The sequence below is a fragment of the Gambusia affinis genome, linkage group LG18 (assembly GCF_019740435.1).
Source record: "Gambusia affinis linkage group LG18, SWU_Gaff_1.0, whole genome shotgun sequence".
Lineage (NCBI taxonomy): Eukaryota > Metazoa > Chordata > Actinopteri > Cyprinodontiformes > Poeciliidae > Gambusia > Gambusia affinis.
In genome coordinates this window covers 20,168,506-20,193,120 of record NC_057885.1, presented here as the reverse complement: position 1 = coordinate 20,193,120, position 24,615 = coordinate 20,168,506, and the positions used below count along the sequence as shown (strand labels likewise).

The following is a 24,615-nucleotide window of genomic DNA, read 5'->3' as shown; positions in this document are numbered from 1 at the left end:
AATGAGCGATGAAGTTTTATTTACATAACCAAACTTAGATGTGCCACTACAAACACTTTAGTCTTAATAATCCAGTTTCAGTTAATATCGTAAAAATTTAAATTCAGATTTATCCAAAGAGGAAGAGGAGAAACACTGACTGAAAGCATTAGTTTGGAGTTCTAACCAATGTGTCTGTAATTCACGATAGTAGGAAAAAACCATTTATGACAAAAACTGGAGGCTAATCTAGAGCACACACACTCTGACCAAACAGATATATTTATGCTCCCCTTCTGACTAGCATTGTTACTCTGATGTGCTCAGGTTTGTTCAAATGCATGTTTACCCTGAATAACCAACTTTAAATTAACAATTGGTTGGTTGTGTGAGGCTCACTGTTTTTCACATAAATGTTTTTTCTTTTAACTGAACTACATTAACGTTATATAAAATGTTATTTTATCCGTTACATGACTCAACCTGCGTAAATTTGTCCTAAAAAGCTACTTGGATGCAAGGGAAGTTAAAATTCGGATTATACTGTAGATCCTGCCTAATGCTATCGCTTTCATTTTGCTCAGACACAGAGGGAAAAACAACAACAACTAAAGCCAAATATGGTAGCAACACAGAGTAGCAACACTGGGCTGATTTAACATGATCTGTGAATGTCAGTGGATGTTCTGTACCAACAGTAAAATGGTTTCTATTTTAAAATATGTACGCTTTTGAGAGCCAGTAATAAGAAATGTTCTCATGTTTGAGATTTTTACTTGTAAATTTCTTCAGAGTTTCTTCCAGACTGTAATCTGGTATCTCAAACAAAAATAAAGGAACAGGAAAGTAAATCCCTTTAAGGATTTTATCAAATAAAACTGCCGTTTTCAGTTGGATCTGACTAAAAATCCAATAAAACACTAAAGAACTATTACTATTATACTACTACTAATAATAATAATAATAGTAAAATCCCTGCTTCAGAATGTGGCTTTCTTAAACACAACAGAAGTGCAGCAATAAAACATGAAACAGCATTACACAGGTTCCCTTGGCTGCTGCAGCCTTGATTAAAATATATACACTGCCCTCTACTGGATAAAAATATAAACTACGTCCAGTGAGTTTTAAGTGCAAAATGAACAAAATTCAAGTTTTTTGCGCCATAAAACTGGACTGAATACATAAATTGTAGAAAAATAACACATTTGATTCAACATTTGGCATCTGTTTACTTTTCAGAGAAAGGCAACTTCACAAAACAAGCTGAGCAGAACCAAACAGAACAGTTTGGTCAAGGGAAGTCTGACTTGGGGAACGTTTGACCTGCACGGCGTGTTTTAGCGATGCTGTCCTTTATGGGAACGGGTTGTCCGGCGTGTAATTAAAACTAGCATCCAGGAACATGGCCAGGGTTCCCAGGGTGGTGATGATGACAAACAGCCACAGGAAGAGGCGGTCCACCACCAGGGCGATGAACTGCCAGTCTCCTGTCATCTGGAACACAAACGGTACTTCCTGTTAGCGCCGACTCGGCTCCATTCAGCGCCACAAATCAGAGCTGGTTTGGGCCTAGTGGTGGATAAAGTACTCAGCTCTAGTACTTCAGTAAAAAGTATTGATACTCATGGTTCAAGCTTGCTCAAATACAAGTAAACGTAGCTCAGTCAAAACTTTCCTCAGGTTCAAATATACAAGTAGTTACATATAAAAATACTCAAAAGTACAAATTGTGTTTTCTAATATCAATACATTTCTGTATATTTTTTTCTAAGTGCTTTTAGAGAACCATGGAACTTGCTGATATCTAGTAAAAGTCTACCCCCTGTGAAAACTTCTACGGCAGCCTATTAGGGTCATTGTAGGAAGAAAAAATACTTTCCACCCAAAAAAAAAACCTCCTATATTTTTCATTTTTTTAACTCATGGATTGTCCAATTTGTGAGGAAACACTGAAATTTTTAGATTAATCTCGAACATTTCTGAGATTAAAAATGTGTTTTCTTACAAATTGGAAATTCTTTAGGTCAAAATGTCAAAAACAGACTTTTGAATTTGTTTTTTAGTTTAAAAGTTGAAATTCTAAATTTCCAAACAGTTTCAAAAGTCAAACATTTTTCAACTTCTGAAACTGAGAAATGTCCAAGTTTTTTCTAGAAATGTTCTGAGATCAATATCAAGGTTTTTTTTCTCAGAAATTTTGACTTTTAAATCAGAAATTTTATTTTTTTCTTCCAGAAAGGTTCTGAGATTAATCTCATAATATAAAAGTTTTTTGGCGGGAATTTGTTCTTTTTTTTTCTGTCTACGATGGCCCTCATATGCCGTTGTACAAACTTAAGCATAAAAATGTAATTAAAAAGAGACAAATATTTTCTTTTTCTATTATCATCATTTAAAACATACCAAATCCTATAAGAAGGAAAAAAAACAAGAAGATTCTCCCCACAAACAGCAACACTGGTAATGAAATGGTGCCATAATTAACACAGAAGCTTACAAACATCAGACACTGAGCTAACAGTGGACTACAAAGCCATTCTGAGTCAAAGGAACGAGCTTCCTAGAAATGTAGTGCAGTCGAAAGTTAAAAGTTCCCCAAAATCAATAATCAAATAAAGATACTCAAAAAATGTACTTAACTACAGTTCTAACGTAAATTTATTTCTTTACAATCCGCCACTCGTACGGCCCAAACACTCACCGAATCGTCCTTGTCCTGCTTCTTTAGCTGCTCGGCTATGTAGGACACGGCACTGATGGCCGACTTCAGGTTGGGAGGGAGGATCAGGCAGAACTGGTCCGAGTCCGGGAGCTGCTGGAGCTGCACTGTGCTCTCACACCTCAAATAAATGCACAAAGGGAAAGTGAGAGTGAGGAATGGATTTCTAGCTAACCCAAAATATGGCTAGCTTACCTTGGCTACCTTAGCTTACTACCTCGTCATCATATTAATTTAATGAATTTTTGGTACCTGAATGAAACATGGTGGAAATTTTGGCCTCAAAACATGAGTGACAATATAAAAACTAAGATAAAACTTGGCAGTTAGCGGTAACGTACCATCAGTTAGCACACCAGCTAGCACACCATGTTAAAATTATATCAGTAACTGTGGTGAGTTTTTTGTATGGTGTCAATTGAATGAACATTATTAAGATTTTGATAACAAAATATCAGACTGTACATACAAATTGATACATCCAAACGGTACTTAGCATGTAAGATTAGCATACCAGCTTAGCATACCAGCTAAAAGTAATCCATTAAAATTCTGTCACAATTAGCAGATTTAATGTGATGACTTTCTGTGTTGTTTCAGTTAAATAAACATTTAAGTTAGACTTCAGACCACAACAAAATCAAAACTGATAAATTCAGAGAAATCCTAGGATAAAAAAATTGCATATTAGCTTAAAATTCTATCACATGACACTCATTTGAACATAGCATGTTTAGCATGTTGTTATGAATAGATTATTAAGTTGATAACATGTTAACTGTGACAATATTTATTATTGTCACTATCAAATGTTAGCATGCTAAGCTAAGACTTGTCAGAAATGTTAAAATTAAGTCAAAGGTGTTTGTATAGCACAGTCCAGCCAGTAGGTACTTACAAAACAAATAAACAAATATTACATTGCAGTGGCCATTCAGTGATTTATATACTAGCAAAAGTATTTTGATGTCAAATCTCTGACAATTTCCAACATTTTTTGACTTGTTTGTGTAATAACTGTCAGTCTATACAGTGTGTGGTTAAAACTGTGACACAACAACGTTCACAGGCTCCATACGTTCACATGACTCAGCAGCATAGCACTGTTGCATACCACAAGTGACTTTATCTGTCCTGCATGAGGCAACCATGACATACTCGGTGTTGCCCCCATGCAGTTGGTGCCTTTGAGGCAACATTTCTGTGATGCATTAACCTCTGGAGGATTCTTCCAGTCACAGCTGTTCCTTCAAAAACAAAGTGTAGACCAAAAAAAGTGCAGGTGGAAGCATTTGATTTTTATACATGAAGAATTATTCAAACAGCAGAATCCTTCCTGTATATCAGGAAACATACAGGATGCCTCAGATCCAGAAGGTTCACGATAAATTGTCCCAAAACTTATTCCAATAAGCAATAATATGGTTGTTTTCAAACTATTTTCAAATAATGGCAATTACATTGGCTGATGCAAGAACACAAATTTAAATTCTAATGAACATTCAGCATTGGAATATCAAAATAAATAAAACAAACAAAACAAGCAATGAATAAAATTAATTATGAAGTCTCTGTAAATATAACTGTCCTTAAAAAAGGGCAAGTTGAGACTAAAACACCAGACTGAAACCCTTTGTCAACACGTTTCTGGTAGAAAGAGAAAAATGATAAATCATGCAAATGGAAAATATTGCATGATTAATTGATTTATTGCGTATTGCGACAGGCATTTCACAACACACACACACACACGCACACACACAGACTTATTGTATTTATTCTAACAAAGGAGAAAATCAAGCTTGTGGTTCACATTCAGTCCAGCAGCTTCTGCCCCTTTACATTAAATAAAAACACAATAAATAACCTTAAACAAACTACAGAGCGATGGCTCCCAAAAATACACAACATTAATTATGATTAGAGTGAAAAAGACTTGGCATAATTACACATGAAACCCTGCTTATAATTAAATTTATCTTAAATATATGTTAAAATATAATACATATAAAGAAAACAGAGTAATTCAAACTACAGTTACAGAGGGCAACAGAAAAATGGGGGAGGGGCTGACAGTTACTGGTTGCTACGGCAACCACCAACTGCCAAGGGCGGAGTAACAGCAACTCATGTAGCAACAAAAGTCAAGAGAAAATACCTTTTTGACTCTACAAAATGAATTTAAAGAATAAGTAAACCAGTTTTGACAAACTTTACACTTATAATATTGTTAAAATAAAACCCGTTTTTTTTAAAAGCGTGTGTGTTTAGCTAAAGGCTCGCTTGTAATTTCTGAACATCAGGGTGAGTGTTTTACGTTTTTAGCTTCGTCTCAAACCCAGGTAATCACAATGTTCAGCTCTCCAGCAATCTTCGGTATTGAATGTGGCCGGTATGCGTCACGAATAGCACTATCAACTGTTCCTTTTCACTAATCTACAAACACACACATCACCCTTCAATCAGCTGCTTCATTCATGTGTTGTCGCACCGTCTCAGTGTGTGTGTCTGGCTCGTCTGGCCCCTTCCTCCTGCTGGTGCCACACTTTACCACCACGCACGCCGTGTAACTGTACACTACATACACAGACTGTATAATAAATGGCCTCACTGTGACAGGTGTGCGCACACTTATACAACCGGAATGCATTCAAAGAAATAAAAGTGTTCCAGGAACCGATTGATGAAGAACCAGGAAAGCTAATTGTGTATCCAGGAAAGTAATTTGATGATAACACATTTGCTAGACATTTTCAGATCATTTTCAATTAATATACATATTGACAGTAGTTCAGGTTCGCCCACTCAAAGACCAGTAAATTTTAATTTTGTACAGAACACTCCACACTGACACTGGAAGACATTCTAAATGTCCAAAAAAAGACCAAAAACAATTGTTTCTATTTATTTATTTCAAGTAGATCCATCACAATAAGCAATAAATTAATTGATAAATGAATGATAAATTAAAACAAACTCAAAAAATTTCCATTTGCATGATTTATAATTTTTCTCTTTCTACCAAAAACTTGACACCAGAGTTCAGTCTGCATTTATTTTGAAGGATAATTAACAATTTATAGAAACTTCATAATTCATATTATTTGTCGTTTATCTATCTGGATATTCCCATGTCACATGTACATTAGAATTTAAAGTTGTGTTCTTGCATTATTATGCCATTACCTTTATATTACTTGAAAGTAATCTCAAAACAACAATATTATAGTTTATCGCAATAACTTCTGGGACAATTTATTGTCAACCTTCTGGACATGAGAAAACACTTTTCCCACCGTTTCTACCAAATTAAAACACACAAACAGGCAAAATTAACCAAAATACTTTTGGTCTGATTGCTTTCAATACAGTACAATGTAGATACGTCGATGAAAGCTCTTTGTTTCTACTCCATTGAACATCAAGCCTCTTGTGGCCCGATCACTCAACAATGGCGGCCATCTCTCCCTTTCTGTTCTTTCGCCACCCTCCACCTCCTTTCAGTGGGATTACCCCCTAATGCCCAACCTAAATAGAGGCTTAGTCGCTGGCGACTGTCAATGGAAGTGCGAGGCTTAGCTGAGGCTGAATCTGATGCCTCTGGAACGGGGCGGGAGATGCCGAGGAACCGGGCCTGGTTCATGAGAGCGCCGAAATGCTTCTGATGCCAGAGTCAAGTGGCAAGTCTGAGGATTTTTCTTTTCCCCAACATTAGCCACAGTGAAGTCAGCTGCGACTTTTATCTTTAAAATAAACATGTACAAATGAAATAAGTTTTTTTTTTAATTACATTTCAAACAAATCCCAAAAAGTAGGGAGTTACAAATTCTGAAATTTTAAAGGTTAGGATGGGTCTGTCAATTATATAAAACATGTTTCTTATAATTTTTTTTTTACATAAAATCATTTGTAGATAATGAGATTTCAGTCTGGTTATTTCAGACTATTTTTTGTATTAGGACGTCTTGTCGCTTTAAATCCTAATAAGCTGCTGCTGGCTCCCAAATCAACGTTTACACTCGCACGTGAAAATGGCTACAAAAAGATGCACAATTATACAACCATAAATCTTTGAAAAGCAGAAGTGGAGCTTCCTGCACACCCCAAAAGATGGCAACAAGTGGTTCCTGGATGGTAAGTCAACAACAAAGCACTTCTCTTTTCCAGCAGTCAATGTAGAGCGCATACAGCGGTGAGTACCATAAATAAAATGAATTATGAAGATGAAGGTGCAAAAAAGGATTCATCATAAAATCAAAATAATGATGGACAACCCTGACCATCCTCTCCATGAGACTGTCTTGGGAAAACAGAGTATTTTCAGTCAGACGCGTCTTCAGATTCACTGTAATATAAACTGCTACAGGAGATGTTTTCTGCCATCACCGTCGATGATAACTCTTACAAAACTTGAATTAATGAGTTACAACATCATTCAATTTCCTTTTCCTCGGCTGGGTTGCTAAGTAACGGCAAAGTTCTTTTTGATTGTGACTGTCACAATAAGCAATAAATCAATGGCATAATTAATTAAAACGCACTTGATAATTTCCATTCCGATATTTTTTGAAGGGCAATTTTGTTGAGATATTATAATCTATTTTATTTATGGTTTTGTTTGCAAGTGGTTTTATTTCAGTTTTATTTGTTTTTGTTTGTTGTGTTTTATTTTGGATAATAAACAAATCTTCTAGTTAGAGTGTGAAATGTTCTGAACTAAATTAAAGTTTGTTTTTAACAATAATGCTAGCTTGCATTATTGTTCCATTATCAATATATTACTTGAAAATGGTCTCAAAACAACAATAGGGACAATCATTTATCGCAATAATTACCTTCCGGTTAAATTTGTCATTGTGAAAGGCCTAATAGTGACTTAACAATCGGGAGAATTTTGAAACGGCTCACTTTCCAGACACCAAAAAACATTATTTATTGCCAAAAAAGTTTTATTTTTGTAAGCAGTAGAGACCTAAAAGGAAGTATAAAAATGTTCAAAATGTGAATTTTACATGAAAGGCCTCCCTTAATATATAAATTAGCTTTTTCTTTGACGTTAAATCTTCCTAAGCGTAACCTTACCTCCCTCTCCATGGTAAGACAAGATCAGGGTTGATCTTGCGGAAGAAGTACTCTCCTCCAGGTTGGCGTCCACTGAAAGCACGGAACGATGTGTCGTCCTTCTCAGAGTCCTTCTCCAGTAAAGGTTCTTCTGGGTTTGGTCTCATCATGCCAATGTATCTGGGCAGGATGTGAATGAACACCTGCAAATTTAGGTTTAACAGTAAAGTGAAGCTGTCAAATGGGATTTTTAAATTGGTACTGACCCTTTACACGTAACACTACACCTTTCAGAAAGTGGGCCATCCGCCAGGATGCATTAGATTTGTAGCCTACAGTTGATAGCCTAGCATCACTTTTATTCAGTTGATTTCACTATAAAATGGTCATAGTTGCTACATGATCAGCTGCAAACAGACAAGTATGCAAACTAAACTTATTTTTTTGTGTAACTTTTAATGAGGAAGGAACATGGCGGCAAAGGCTAACAGGAAGGACTAGCAGACCTCATTATACTTGGAGCTAACACTTTTTTTTTTTCCCCCATCAGGGGGTCTTTTGTGGGCTCTAGTGTCCCTTATATGACAGTAGGCTGACAGGAAGGGGAGAGAGAGAGAAGGGGGAAGACATGCGGCAAATGTCGGCCGGGTCGGGAATCGAACCCTCGACGGCCGCGTCGAGTACTAAAGGCCTCCAAATGTGGGTTGCGCTATTCCCTACGCCACCACAGCACGCCCAGATATTGGATAGAATTAAAGATCAGATATTTCCAACTTTTGTAACCACTGCCATCCATTAGCCCCAATTATGTGTGCTACTTTAACAGACAGACTAATCTTGAACAAGCAAGTTGTTATATTGGAAAAAACAACTTGGAAAAAACAATCACGTTCAATTTGTTCAATTTGTTTGTTCCTAATTTACGATGTCCATCATGGCACATCAGTGAGATTAAGTGACGAAGTTGCAAAGTGTCAATAGAAAGGTGATTCTTGGGCGTGCTGTGGTGGCATAGGGGATAGCGCAACCCACATTTGGAGGCCTTCAGTCCTCGACGCGGCGGTCGCAGGTTCGATTCCCGAACCCGGCTGACGTTTGCTGCATGTCTTCCCACCTTCCCTTCCCCCTTTTCTGTCAGCCTACTGTCATATAAGGGACACTTGAGCCCACAAAATACCCCCTGGTGGGGGAAAAAAAAAAAAAAAAAAAGAAAGGCAATTCTTACCTTTCTAACCCAGTTTGGCATGATGTGGGTGCTGGGCGTTCGGTGGTGCAGGTTGAGAACGACGACGCTCAGGATGACGGAGAAGGTGACCAGGATCATGGTGAACATCACATAATTAACGATAATCGGGATGCCGAGTGAAGTTTCAGGGACTTTGTCGGCCAGCAGCAACATAAAGACAGTGAGAGCGATCAGGACGGAAATGGAGAGAGTCATCTTCTCCCCTGGAAACAGAAGAATAAAAAACAAGTTAGAATTTATACACAAGCTGGAAATCCCTATAATAAATCTATTTATCCCAGAATAAATAGATCCAAACAGTGTTCATATTTGCTTTAAAAGAGAAAAATTCTGATTTAAAAGTGTCCCTTTTTTTTTTACAAACCTAATAATGGAGTCATCATCTTTGGCTAAAAGTCCAATGGTCTCTTCACAATCTGAGAGCCTCCAACTGGTCAAATATTCATTGGCGCAGACAGAGTGTCTGCACTATGTAGCATGTGTCATTTATGGAAAAGTAGTTTAAATTATGTGGAGTAAATTCAGGGAAAGTTGGGGATTTCATCAAATTAAGGAGGTTTGGGACGGGTTTTTTTGAGCTAGCTATATCCAACATTTGTAAACAGCTGTCCATAAAACCCAAGTTATGATAGAACATAAAGGACACAGTTGATAGAAAAAAAGAGGAGTACATTTCTGCCAGAAATTTCTGAGTTTCAAAAGTCAGAAAAGTTTCGACTTTTGAGACTTTCCAGGTTTTCTAGAAAATTTCTGAGTTTTTTTCAAGCAAATTTTTCACTTTTCAAACTCTGACATTTCAATGTTTTTTGTAGAAAATTTCTGACAATCTCAAAATGTTTTCAGCTTTTGAAACCCTGAAATTTCCTTGTTTGTCTATAAAAAATTTTTTTTAGAAAAGGTTTTTCTAAGAATTTTTTGATGAAAATGTAATCCTTTTTTTACGATCTACAATGGCCGTTTTACTAAATAAGTGTGCTACTTCCACAGAAAAATTAGCTCAGCTAGAACAAGTAGAAAGTACTTTGGCAAAAACTACTTTGGAAAACAATCTCAGCTGTTTCGTTCAATTCTTCCGTTCCTCAACGTGAGTAGGCGATGCTTTGTAAAAGGTAAACAGCAGCTTATGATGATCCCACATAAAGCATCAGTTTCTGCATTAATTTCATGCTGACCTGCTCCAGGAGGCAGGTAGAAGACGAATATAGCCAACACACTGGTGAGGATGCAGGGCACGATGATGTTGATGATGTAGAAGAGAGGCTTCCTCTCTATGATGAGGTAGAAGGTGATGTCCTCGTACAGATCATCTCCAACGTTCTTCCTGCTTGGTTTGTGGCGTATGGCCCATTCGCCATTCTCTGTGGCGAAGGAAAAGACACGCCAACATGTCAAAGATTTAATAAGTACCAGAATAAATGGGTTTAGATAAATGTCTGTTTGGAACAAACCTGTGAAAGCATTTTTATCAATTACGATCTCATGGATTTCTGTCCCGTTCTCATCAAGGTAAACCTGCAGGTCGACCTCTGAAGAGTCGTAGGTGTACGAGCGGAAAACCATGCTGCAGTTTTGCCAATCAAATGGGAAATATGCCACCTACCGATTATATAACAGAACCAAACACAATGTACTTTTATTTACCATCAACAAGAAGCTACATTTTTGTCTCAAGCTACTTCTAGCCTGTTTACAAGCTTTCAAATTTTTGACACCAAGTTAATGCAGGAAAAAGCAAGAAAATTGTGATTTGATGGACACAAACTATTCATTTATAGGATAGTTTTATACCGCAATGGAGCAGGAGCTACGGTAGATGGCAGGTGGCAACCAAGAGACCATACCATTACTGTAAACCAAGACGTTAACGTACAGAGCCACGTCAAACTGCCCGTCGTGACTGTGATGAGGAATAAAGACAAACATAAGACCTTTACACACTTTATGCATAAAATCACTAATTTATTTATTGTATCAAACCTCACTTGTTTATGAGGTAGATGTCAGGACGCCACACCTTGTTGGGGGGAATCCTCACTACAGCAATGTCGTCGTATTCCTCCGGTTTCCATGACAACCTGTAGTCTGTCCAGTTCTGGGATGGATGCAGGAAAAACAGGAGACAGGATTGAAATGGGAAAAGAGAAAACAAAAGAAGACCAGATATTTTTTGAGTAACTGACGTCAGTGTTGGTTATTCTGACCAGAGATTAAATCCATTAGTTAAATACATTGAAGTTTTACAAAGTACTATTAAGTTTTACAAAGTACAATGCTGTGTTATGCCCATTGTAGAAAGAAAAAATGGGAATAAATTTCCACAAAAAATATTAGATATTTACTAGAAAAAAACTCCTGAGTCTGAAAAGTTTTTCAGCTTAAAAAACTGAAAATTTCCAAAAGTTTTAACATTTTTGACTTTTGAAATCTCCAATGGAAACTTGCAAGTTTTGGGTGTTTTTTAAAGAAAATTTCTAAGCTTAATCTGAAAATTTCTAGAACCTTTTGACTTTCAATTTCAGAAATGTCCTTGTTTTTTCCACAAATTATTTGAGATTAATCTCAACATTTCTAAATTCTTTGGTGGGAAATTCACTCCCTCATTTCTTCTACCTACAACGATTAAACGGATCCACGACTAGCTGTAACAATTAACTTTGATAAATATTCTCTTCAGATTTGAAAACAATACAGCAAAATATGCCACAGGCAGTTAAGTTTTCTATTAAATAAAAAAAAAATATTGCTGCAAAGACATCATGTTGGATAGATGATGTATGCTACATGCTAATGCTAGCTCGTCCACTCTGAACAGTAATTTTTGTGCTTTGTTCTGTTACAAAGATTTAAAGATGATTCATTGACACTTTAAACATCCATTCACTACCCACTGGTTTGTTTACATTCCATGTTAGCTCCTTCTAACACTGTTAACTATAGCTAATATGGTAAACAGTAGCTCAAAAGTCAATCACATTTGTTTGTTTAATAAATATTTTGTGTATATATAAAAGGTAACCTCTGTAAGCAATAAATGTAATAAAGATTTTGAAGTAATTATGAGTTTTTATGTATGATAAACAACAACTTTTGGATTAATGCATAAATTACAACATATTTAGGCCACCATGTTCATCTAGTGCTGTATCCCTTTGGGTTTGGGAGTCAGAAAGCAGGTTGGTGTTACAGAAAAGAGTTTTTATGTCCATACCAGATTCATGAACACGTTCGTTGTCATCTCGCCGTTCTTTTCATTCTGCAGCAGGACAGAAAGGAAAACTTTCATGTTCGTTAATGTATGCTGTTGACATCTAGATATACTTTGTCATAATATGTTATTTTGGATAATCAGAAAAATACACTGTCTAGTCATACTTTAGCACATTTATTTAACAGGAAAAAACTGTACCTCTTTAAAAACATTTATTACATGACACCATATGTTTCTACATTATTGGTGTCCCTGCTTCTAACAGGCTGTACGACTCCTCTGTGCGTCTAGGACAGAACTTTGTGTTCTTTGGTAATATTTCCAAAGCTTGTAGCCTTCAGAGGGAGATTATTTATCATCCTTTTCTATTCAGAAGACTGTCAGTAACCTTTACAGTCCTGAGAGCCATTTTTTCCATCCATCTAGCTAAAAAATTTGTTTACATTTGCTACATGCAAAAATATTGATTATTTTTACAATATCAACTACAAGACATTTGTTTAGCGTTTTAAATTAAAGAACAACATTGTCCACTTTGTTTTTAAGTTTCAGAATAATAAAAATGTTACTGTCTTCTCTCAAGTTTAACATTCTAAAAGACAAAATTTTACTTTGTTTAGTTTGTAGCACAAATATCTTTGGACACACAATAAGACAAACCTAACTTATTAAACATAGAAGCTTGTTTAACATCAATACTTCCTTACTATTGATGAAAAGTACTAGTTTCACTGGCAGATTGTTTCATTTACAACACAGAAATAATCAAAGTAAAATAATCTGCCAGGAAAACTACCACTTTTCATCAATATTAACAAATTATTTACTCAAAAAAACTTCTATTTGCACTAAAACCTACGACAAAGGGTAAGATTTTGTTGTTGTTTAGTTTTTAGTGTAATTGCCAACTCTGAAATTGACTCAATAAGTGTTTATAATGGAGTCCCACCTGTCCTGTATACACATCTTAATCAGTAATAAGTGAGGGTTTCTATTGGTTGGCTGGATATTTACCAAGCTGATGAGCTGGGACAGCGTCATCCCCACGCGCACCGTCACCCTCTCCTTCCAGTGGCGAGCCGGCCTCACCTTCACGTTGTAGTCCTGGAACAACTTCTCATGGAGCCGTCGCTCCGTCTCCGAGGCGCCTGGAGGACCAAATATTTACTGTGACGAGTAGTGTAGGATAGAAATGTGAAACGGCTTAAAGCCAGTGACAGGATGGTTGGACAAAGTGTGCTTGAACTCCCAGCGTAAGCCTCTGAAAGGCAGCGTGTTTGTTCTCCGGATCGATAAGTCACACCTGCTGCGGTTTGGTGTTGTGTTCAATTCCCACTAAGATCACAGGCTAAAAATATCATCTGACGCTACCTACAGGATGCACGGGTGATCTGTTATTTAATGCAGAGGTCACCGACCTCATGGTCGCTTGGTGGCAAAGAGAGAGCGTCTCATAGAGGGCGGTGAAAAAAATAAAAATAAAAATGTGGTGAGGATGACTGTTGCTTCCTGGGAGACTCTTCAGTAAAAGATGACCCTAAAGTATTTTTGTCTCGTTTTTACACTTGAAATAAGACAAAACTAACTTACAAGTAACTTTCAGCAAGAAATAGGAGCTTGTTCTAAGTCCTAAATTCTTGAATATTGATGAAAAAGTATTAGTTCCATACTTAATGAAACAAGTGGTTTTTTTTTATCAATATTAAGGAATTATTTATTTAAAACAAGTTTCAATATCTTTCTAATTAGTTATTCATAAGTTAGTTTTGACTTATTTCAAGAGTACTAATATATTTGCACTAGAAATATATTAGTACAGCCTGTTTTCGTCTCCAACAGGGACAGAAATATTTTCTGATTAACAAACAAAGATGTGTTGATTTCGTTCATTAGATGGTCCTGTGGAAGAAATAGATGACAGATTTTCTTTTTTTCATAAAAAATACAAGCAGAAAATATTAATAACCTTCCAGACCTCTCAGGTCTTCTGGTTCTGGTCTGCTCTGCATCCCCAGAACCAGAACCAAACGAGGAGAAGCGGCATTTAGCATCTATGCACCAAAAATCTGGAACAAACTTCCAGAAAACTGTAAAACAGCTGAAACACTGACTTCCTTTAAATCTCAACTAAAAACCCACTTGTTTAGAGTTGTATTTGAAACGTAATCAATTGCAAATTTATTGACGGAATCTGACTATGTTGTGTTTTTATTGTTGATTCTATGTTGCATTGTATTTTTGTGTTTGATTTGATGCAAAGCACTTTGAAATGCCTTGCTGCTGAAATGTGCTATACAAATAAAGTTTGATTGATTGATTGATTGAATAAAAAGGAAAAAAGTAAATATCCTGTTTTTTCGAGTGTACTTCAGCTGGAGAGGTTTATTTGTGTCTTTATTTTGTATTTGATGTTGAATATCGATGTCGGACTGCACCACAGGCCACCAACCAGAAAAGAGCAACCCCTTGTTTTCCTGAGTGTTATTTGGGGTCAAACAGGAATTGGGAGAGAATTACTTTTATTTTATTTAAATAGAATTATTTTATATCTAAATTTGTTTTAAAACATGACAAGAATATAAAGAAGCTGATTGCTTCACTGTAATATAAATACATTATAGTATGTAATGCTGTTATGTATGCTAAGCAAAAACAATAAGGTTTGATTAAGATTGTTTATTTTTTATTAGTTTGTTTTCACACTCAGCAGAGAAAATATACAGAAAATATTTCGCTATTTTGATTATGTATGTATAAAAATAAAGATATAATAAATTTACACCTTTTTCAGTCCACACTTTGTGTTCTTGCCATTGACAGGAATTTAAACATTGTTCATCTATTTCTGTATTAGTTTTCTCTTGTTTTTTACCCGTCTTTTTCAGTGTTTTTCTTTTTAATTGTGTATGGAAAGGTTAAATCCTTCAATCAGACCTTATTATTCAGACACATACATGGGCTATGAAAAAACAAAAAAATTAGAAAGCAAACAATAAAAATAGAAAAAAATAGAAATTGACAAAAAATAAATAAATAAATAATAATAATAATATTGGAAAGATTTTAAAAATGCAAACTTTTAACATGTACATAATAAAATACATGTTAGAAGTAGGTAGATTCCTTACCTGTGGAGGTGAAACAAAGAATGCAGCAAATTATGAGAAATGAGTCCATGTTGAAACCCAACCTCTTCCGAACCATGATGGCCACTATTACATCCTTGTTAAAGGCTGCAGTCGTTTTGGGACAATCCCCCTGAATCCAGACTACGTCCTCCAGCAGGACACTCTGTCCGTCCAGCGTGCGTCTCTCCCGCCCCACTGGTGGCTCCACTGGTCAAACCACGGCCTGATTGGGCGTCCCATGCTGGGAGTCACGAAAGGGTGGAATGTGTTTGTACTGGGAGGCCTGCGGCGTGGACACCTGTTGGTGCTCACCAATCTGAGGTTAGGGGACGGGTGGGTGGAGGAAGAAGAGGAGGAGGAAGAGTAGGGAATGGAATTATGACAGTGGAGATATTTTCAGGGCAGAATGAGTTGTGAAGAGTTTTTTTCTAGGAACAGGGGGAGGATTGATAATCTATTGAAGATGAAGAAGATTACTGCAGGCATCTGTAGCTAATTGGACTTCCTCCCATCCTGTTACTCAGAAGTTTCCAAAATAAAGCTCTGGGCCATTTGTGGACCTTACAACAATTTTGTATGCCCTTCATCCTCAATAGTACAAATTTGGCCCTCTTCTATGGGAATTTGATACAGTAGGGCTACATACATAGCCCTTTTGCCAATTTTAGGGTGAGATTTTCACAGCTATTTTAGATTTTCTTAAAAAAAATGTTAGGCTAGGCCTTCGAGTGATACAAAACATGTTCAATACATTTTTTCCACAAAATAATTTTTAGGTTTTAGTCTGGTCAGTTCTGCCTAATTTGAGCTCTTATCAGAATGCGCTATATAGGGTGTCTTGTCACTTTAAATTCAAATAATCTGCTGGTCCCCAACTCAATGTTTACAATCACACTGAAAATGGCTCCAAACAGATGTGCAATTGTACAACGATACATCTTTGAAAAGCAGAAGTAGAGCCTCCTGCACAACCCACAAGGAATGTGTTTCAGGTGGCAAGTCAACAACAAACCCCTTTTCCTTTCCAGTAGCCATTATACAGCACATACAGTGGTAAAACCAGTTGACCATGCTGAAGATTTTCTTGACTTCCAAGGTGAGGGGGCTTGCCTGCTGTTTTGTGACATTCCAGAGGTTTTTGAAAAGGTACATTTGATTCACATGATCAACAGCCAGATGTTACTACTTGTGCAAACGACGAAGAAAACAAAAAATAGTAGGAGGATGAAGGTTTGTTTATGGTTCCACAAAAACAAACCATAAAAAAGTTCATAGAAAGTTGTGTTTCATTCATTGCTCCTCTATAAAATCAACGACTGCAATTTCTCCAAAATGCTACATACATAGCCATTCCCAAGTGTAAGGGGCCTGAATAAGACGTCAACGTCTCCTCCGATGGCTGACAGATGATGAGTGCTAACACCATGAATGAATTATGAATATATCTTATGTAACTGTTGACATCAGTTGCTGCCATGATTTTTAATGACTTATCATGTGAACAAAGTTATTCAGATTTTAATTTAGTTTCTAATTTAATGGAAACACCTCAACTGCAAATTGTGTTTGTCCGACTTTAGCAGAATGGGAACAAAGATTTGTGCACATTTGTGATGGAAACGCAGCTACTGACAGACAGGCTTCACTGCCCTGTGGTGTGATGTAGTGATGACAAATAGGCTGGGTGAGCTTCGAGGAGCCATCAAGACCAGTTGACTGAACCACGTCAACTGAGTCTTTTTGACACCTATGCAATGCGGTTATACTCATAGCTGTATTTGTTAGCTTTTATCAGATATTTTGTTCCTCCTCATGATCCATAACTTATGATATATGCAGAAGGCTGAGACACAGATGAGCTGGTAAATCAAAAATTCTGACTTTTAACTCACCTCTTTCTTCATCAGGACCAGCTGAACTTGCTCTTTATGAAGATGATTTATGTGATTTAGTGCTTGCTCTTCTGTCATTTACTATCCAGCTCTTCCTCTCTGTCCTCTCCTGCCTCCTGGGTCATGTTATGCCCTCTCTCTAAAAAACCCCTGGCCGTAAATCAGAGCCACAATGAGGGCTGAGAGAAGCGAAATGTCCCAGGTTTGAACCGTGCATGCCAGTGCACCGGGTATAAATACATCGGTCACAGGGGCCCCTGTGTATTTTCTTGCATCCGCTAAACAGCTAATTTGCAGTATAATGCAAGGCCAGAGTGTTAACTAAGAGTGTGCAGAAGGAGATGAGTGCAACTTGACTGGTACGACAGTGGTAATGCTGTGTAAAGGTGTATAGTGTTGAAGGGCTATCAGCAGTGTCAACAGGAAGATCTGATGAGGAAGATTGTAAAGTTTCAGCTTTAAATGCTTCACGCACTTCAAATCAAGAATATAGAAATGTCACTGAAGAAGGCATCGCTGACCAGCTACTCATAAAACAATCATCTTGCACACAGTCATGCAAATGTGAATTAAATTGGACTTTTTCACAGCAGCCTGAACAGCTTGATTCCAATACTTTCAAACTCTCAAAAAATCTGATTTGTGTAACATCTGTATGTGGCACTAAATTGGATACATATCCGGTTATTTTTTAAAGCCTGAACTTTATTTTTTAAAGTTCCTTTTTATCTGACTTTGATGTCATTGATTTCTGACATTCATCATAATTCTGCACTAACAGAAACCAGACTTGGTCAATCTGGATGTAAACAATGGCTGAAAATTATAATTATGAAAATGTTAAAATGATTAAATAAGTCAGTTTCAGTGAAGCGCATCACATCACAATCCCTCCGCTACTGGTTCTGACTACACATCCAGACTGACTTCCCTAGAATAGTTTCAGTCGGTTATCCACCAAAGGTCATTGCTACACCGCTGATCACATGCCTCAAACTACTAAATTTAGATCAGGGAACCGCCATTTTAGGTTCGGACGAACAAGAGCGGTAAAATGTCTGAACAGCTAACTCTGTTTGTAATTTCGGTTATTAATATGTACAATTCAATGTCCAGCAATAGTTGTTTGATAACCACAAATCAAGACGAAGAACTGTTTTATATGAAACAGAGCTGATAAAGTAAAAGTGAGAGCTGCTGAGTGTTGCCCACTGTCGTGAGATTAGTTTCTGTTGTATATCTAGAGTAAAGGTAGTTAGACTTCCTGACCACTGGGGGAGCACTCTGAAACTAGTCAGAGAAAGCAGTTCGAATAAGATCCAGTTCTTGTTGTTACCTCGTGCTTGGATTGCCGAATAAACGGAGTACAGTTTCCAACCGACAAATACTTTCCTGTCTTCCCTCATATCATGACATGGTGTCAGAATTAAGGACTTAAACGCCTACAGAGAGAGCACAATGGCAAAGTTTGGACCTCCGGAGCCGTTTGACTTTACGCAGCCTGCGGAGTGGCTGACCTGGCGGCAGAGATTCTCCCGCTTCAGGGTCGCGTCGAAACTCGACAGGGAGAGCGGCGAAGTGCAGGTAAATTCGCTCCTGTACTCCATGGGGAGAGATGCCGAACCTATTTACGGTTCTTTTGTGTTTCCTGCTGCAACGGAGGATATGCCACATCCAGAGTACGAGTTCGCCCTAGTGATGCAGAAGTTTGACGAACACTTTGTTCCAAAAAGAAACGTTATCCACGACCGCGCCTGTTTTCACAAAAGGAGCCAGAGGGCCGGTGAGACGGTCGAAGCTTTCGTGCGGAGCTTATATGAGCTCGCGCAGCACTGCGAGTTTGGCGCTGGGAAAGATGAGCAGATTCGGGACCGGATCGTTATTGGAATAATGGACAAGGAGGTTTCTCAAAAACTTCAACTAGAAGCGGACCTGACTCTGGAGAGAGCCATCCAGCTAGCACGTCAGAGTGAGCAAGTGAAACAGCAAAGTGCGGAACGCGTGGAAACTACAGTGAATGAGGTGAGACAGAAACAGTTTAGCAGCACAAAGAGGAACTTCGTGAAACCACGGCAGAAACAAGCGCAGACATACGAGAATAGACAGAACTGTCAGAGATGCGCTAGAATGCACGACAGAAAAGAAAACTGTCCTGCCAGAAACAAAAGATGCAGAAAATGTAACAAGATGGGACATTTCGAGGCTGTGTGTAAAACTAAAATGCTAAAACAAGTCACAGCTGAAACTGCTACATGTTCAGATGAGGATTCATTCTTTATTGGTGAACTGTTCCTTAGAGCAACAGCAAAGTCAAATGTCATCGAGGAGTCGGATTCAGATATCGACTGGGACATTGAACTGCTGGTGAATGGTAGCCCAGTGAACTTTAAAATTGACACTGGTGCTGATACCACAGTCATGACAGACGTAACTTTCAATAATCTACCGCAGAAACCAAAACTATATAAGTCCAGATCAACAGTGTATAGTCCAGGTGGAAAGGTCAGATGTGTGGGTACATTCCTCGCTACCACCACACACAATGGTCAGAGATACCAGTACTGGATTACAGTTATTAAAGGACAGTTTGTTAGTAACCTATTAGGCAGAGCAGTGGCAAAACAAATGGGACTGGTTAAACGAGTCAATGCCATCAGTGGTGACTATCTGTTATCCAGTGATGTGTTCGGGGAAATAGGACTACTGAACTGTGCGGCTGTTAAAATTGAGCTGACGGAAGAGGCAATTCCATACAGCGTCAATACACCACGCCGAGTCCCTTTCCCTCTTCTTCCAAAGGTGGAGAAAGAACTTAAGCGGATGCTAAATCTTGGGATCATTGAGGAGGTCACTGAACCAACAGATTGGTGTGCCCCAATGGTGCCTGTTCCAAAACGCAACAAGGATGAAGTCAGGGTGTGTGTAGATTTAAAACGATTGAACAAGGGTGTTAAGCGGGAACGCTACATTTTACCTACATTAGATGACATAACACCTCAACTGGCTGGAGCCAAGATTTTCTCCACTCTGGATGCCTCTAGTGGGTTTTGGCAAATTCCATTGGACCCCAGCTGCCAAAGACTGACCACATTTATTACCCCAATGGGCCGGTTTTGCTTCAAACGCTTACCGTTTGGGATTACATCTGCTCCTGAGATTTTCCAGCGACTGATGAGTAATCTACTTAAGAATCTGGAAGGAACTGTTGTCGTGATGGACGACATTCTGGTTTACGGATCTACTAAGGAGCAACATGACCGCCGGCTCGATGCAGTGTTGCGGACGATCAGGGCGTCCGGTCTTAAATTGAACAGGGCCAAGTGTCACTTTGGGAAAACAGAACTGCAGTTCTTTGGACACATCATTAGTGCTGATGGTGTAAAGCCGGATGAGAGCAAGGTGGATGCTATTGCTAAAATGCCTCATCCATCAAATGTGGAGCAGCTGAGACAGGTGCTTGGGCTGGTGAACTATGTTGGGAAATTTCTGCCAGGTCTGTCTACAGTACTGTATCCATTGACTAATCTACTCAAGAAAGAGTCTGCATGGGTTTGGAACGAACCCCAGGAGCGAGCGTTCAACAAGGCCAAAGCAATGCTCATAGCTGCACCAGCTCTTTGCTACTACGACGCCAACAAAGTGACAGTGGTCAGCGCTGATGCCAGCAGCTATGGCCTCGGTGCTGCTCTGTTACAAGACCATGAGGGAGAGTTACGTCCTGTTGCCTTTTGCTCGCGCACGCTAACTGATGCAGAGAAGAGGTATTCACAGATCGAAAAGGAGTGTTTGGCGTCAGTCTGGGCCTGTGAACGGTTCGCTCGCTACATCCAAGGGATGGGCCATGTCCGGTTACAAACCGATCATAAGCCACTGGTACCACTGATCAACGCTTATGATCTTGACAAAACACCACTAAGATGCCAGAGACTACTTATGCGTCTTATGAGGTTCAATGTTACTGCTGAACATGTTCCCGGTAAACAGCTCGTAGTCGCTGACACACTCTCCAGACATCCGTTGAAAGACAGTTATGTTCCGGAAACCGATACACAAGTAAAGGCATATGTCAACACTATGGTGGCTAGCAAACCAATCAGGTCACCAAAGCTGGAGGAAGTCCGCCAGACTACACGGACTGATGCTGAACTTCAAAAAGTAATCACGTTTATCAGAAAAGGGTGGCCTCGCTATATGGCAGAGAGCTCACTACTGCACGGATACTATGCAGTCAGAAGTCACCTGTCAGAGTTAGATGGGCTGGTTCTTTATCACGACCGCATTGTAGTTCCAACAGCACTCCGAGCTGGTGTTTTAGACCAACTTCACGAAGGCCACCAGGGCCTCACCAAGTGTCGTGAGCGAGCTAGGCTGACAGTGTGGTGGCCGAAGATTGGTGCACAAATCACAAACAAAGTGAAGTTCTGTGATTTTTGCAGAGAGCACAAACCCACACAGAGACATGAACCACTGATCACAACTTCACTGCCCAGTGGTCCATGGCAGAGAATTGGAGTCGACCTGTTTGTGCTTGAGGGTAAGACGTATCTCGTTGCGGTCGATTATTTTTCCAGGGACATTGAAATTGCTTCCCTCACCAACGCTTCCAGCACCCAAGTTATCAACAAGCTCAAACACATGTTTGTGAGATGGGGGATTCCGCTAGAACTTGTCAGCGACAATGGTACACAGTTTACATCGACAGAGTTCCAAGAATTCAAACAGAGGTATGGGTTCACTCACATAACCTCAAGCCCCATTACCCACAATCTAACGGAGCTGCCGAAAGGGCTGTTCGGACTGCTAAGTATGTCCTTAAACAACCTGACCCCTGCTTAGCTCTTATGAGTTACCGCTCCACACCGGTAGCAGCAACGGGTTCCAGTCCAGCACAACTTATGACTGGCCGACAGATTCGCACCACTATTCCTGTCCTGGAGAAAACATTGATGCCAAGCGCAGTCAACCCAGACCTAGTGTACGTAAAGGATGCCAGGGCTAAAGATTCTTACAGATTCTTCTACAACCGCAGATATTCAGCTCGCCCTCTTCCCGACCTTCTTCCGGGTCAAAATGTGAGAGTGAAACTTGATGGGGAAAAAGGATGGACAACGCCTGCCAAAGTCATTAGCAAGTCCAAGGAGCCAAGATCCTACCTGGTAGAAATGGCCAACGGAAGTGTGACCCGTCGCAACAGACGTCACCTTCAAGAGATTCCTGGGACTGATAACAGACATCACTTTCAGGAGGATCCTAAGACTGATATTTCTGTAGCACAACATTTGGCTGAGTCTGTAGTGCCACAGCAGGACTGCAGATCCCCAGCTACAGAGGTGGCTATTCCATCTGAACCACCATTAAATCAGCCAGTAGCAAGCCCTCCAGAATCCTCCTTCCCACCATCTACTCCTGTGAGGACAACTTCCAGCGGACGCGAAATAAAGCGGCCTCTGAGGTTCAGGGACTATAAGATTTGAAAGGGCATAATAATCCCTACCAGGGCTGAGGGCAGTCTACCCCTGTGATGTCCTGTATTGTTCTGTGTGGAATTTGTTAAAACTGTCATAGAAAATATAAAAGAGAAAACAATGTTGTGGGAAAGTTGTTCTGAAAACATTTTTTTTTGTGTTGGAAAGAAGGCTTTGTTGGGGGGGATGTGAAAATTAGGTTGAATGGAGTGATTAATTGTATTAGAGCATGTTCTATTTAGTATCCTTTAAGACGTTGAAATAAGTTGCAGATGTTTGGGATCTTGCAATGTTTAATTTTAAAAGAAGGGAGATGTCGTGAGATTAGTTTCTGTTGTATATCTAGAGTAAAGGTAGTTAGACTTCCTGACCACTGGGGGAGCACTCTGAAACTAGTCAGAGAAAGCAGTTCGAATAAGATCCAGTTCTTGTTGTTACCTCGTGCTTGGATTGCCGAATAAACGGAGTACAGTTTCCAACCGACAAATACTTTCCTGTCTTCCCTCATATCATGACACCCACCAAAACTTGACAAGAGAACAGGCTTTGCCAAATTGATTTTTAATTGCAAAAATGAACCGGAAAGCATCACTAAATCAATATTTTTGACCTACAACTATTGTGGCGCAAGAACTTGGTAAAGTAATCCAAGTTAATTTAGTGTTAGCAAGTGCTAAGTGCTAGCTGTCATACGCCCGCAGCTAAAAAAATCCCCTACCTTTCAACCAACGTTGACTTCTTTCCGCTCACGTTGAGTCCTTTGCATTTCAACCATGGTTGCTCCATTATTGAATAAACGGAGATGCTCTCCGCATCTTCGAACATTACACGCTCTTCAAAGGTCGCCATTCGTTTTTTTTTTTTTTTTTGTCTGCACATCCGGGCAACACTGACAAAATCTGCGATCAGCGTCTTCAGTTCTTTCTTTTTTATTAGCTTCCTTCGTTTTGTATAATTGTGTGACAATTCTGTTATCTCACATTGGTGAATAACCTTACTATCGATCCATAGACAGTGGGATCAATTTTTATTTCTGTAAACAGAGCTCAGCTGCGTGACGTCAACATCCTTCTTCTGCGCATGCGGGTCGCTTTGGGTTTAATGACGTCTACTGAAAAGTCTGATTGCGGCTATTTAGTAGCAGGAAAGACTACGCGAAAAAATCGGACAGAAAAATTGTAGTTGTTTTTGACCTGATTCTAGTTAGCAGTTAGCTTGACTCTAGTTAGGTGTTACTTTTATTTTAATTTGTTGTGTATTTAACTTACAGGTAGATGTGTAGAATCAGAAAATGCCATAAAACAGAACCTGACTGACATCAATAAGTAGGTGGAGATCAAGAAAATGCTAAATTATCTCCCCAATATTAAATAAAGATCATAAATCTCCTGCATGTCTGGCTCATCGTTAGCTTCCCATCTAAAAATGTGCTGCCTTGAATGCAGCAAATCAGTGTTTATAGTTCAGTCATAACTTTAGTGCAACTTTGGCTATATATTCAGTTTCTTTTGTTAAGCTTTAAATTGATATCATGATTTATATTCATATCTAAAAATCACTAGTCAGTGCTGATCTAATTACAATGAACATTGAAAAAACAAAACAAAAATGGAACAAAAATAATAAAATAGTTATTGTTGAAGATGCTCTACAATAAAACTGCACCTTTTCAAATTATAGTTGTATTCTGTATAAACATTTGTAATAAATAGTGTGGATTCAACACTTCCCTTATTAAATTCAGTTTTTCTGTTTGGGGAATTGATAAAATAGCTAATAGATATGAGGAACATATCAGGAGAAACCCGATGTGGAGTAACCACCGCCTATTATTAGACCTACTAATTGGTCTAATATTAGCTGAATGGGCAGGTGATGCGCAGTGTTGAAGCATTCTGACAACAGATGGAGCCT

At 38.7% G+C, this 24,615-nt stretch overlaps 1 protein-coding gene across 3 annotated transcripts; it reads right to left on the bottom strand.

Moving 5' to 3' along the window:
* Nucleotides 1-24,323, bottom strand: chrnb1l (cholinergic receptor, nicotinic, beta 1 (muscle) like). Of its 3 annotated transcripts, XM_044098055.1 has the most exons (13): nt 23,420-24,323; nt 17,237-17,665; nt 15,345-15,660; nt 13,231-13,364; nt 12,217-12,261; nt 10,991-11,100; nt 10,797-10,905; nt 10,457-10,604; nt 10,181-10,366; nt 8,988-9,211; nt 7,784-7,965; nt 2,684-2,822; nt 14-1,476 (listed from the first exon to the last, which is right to left on the bottom strand). In XM_044098055.1, the coding sequence occupies exons 3-13, from the start codon at nt 15,418-15,420 to the stop codon at nt 1,336-1,338; spliced, it is 1,494 nt and encodes a 497-aa protein (XP_043953990.1). In that variant the 5' UTR covers nt 15,421-15,660; nt 17,237-17,665; nt 23,420-24,323; the 3' UTR covers nt 14-1,335. The 3 variants fall into 3 exon arrangements, with proteins under 3 accessions (XP_043953991.1, XP_043953990.1, XP_043953992.1); XM_044098056.1 differs by lacking the exon at nt 17,237-17,665 and having other exon boundaries at nt 1-1,476; XM_044098057.1 differs by lacking the exons at nt 15,345-15,660; nt 17,237-17,665 and having other exon boundaries at nt 23,420-24,320.
* Nucleotides 24,324-24,615: the final 292 nt, after the last annotated feature.

Coding starts and splice junctions, on each gene's coding strand:
- chrnb1l (XM_044098056.1), bottom strand. CDS start 15,420: ATGGTTCGGAAGAGGTTGGGTTTCAACATGGACTCATTTCTCATAATT. Junction 10,906..10,990: donor GACATCTACCTCATAAACAA/GTGAGGTTTGAT, acceptor TCCTCATCACAG/TCACGACGGGCAGTTTGACG. Junction 2,823..7,783: donor GTCTTACCATGGAGAGGGAG/GTAAGGTTACGC, acceptor CATTTATTTGAG/GTGTGAGAGCACAGTGCAGC.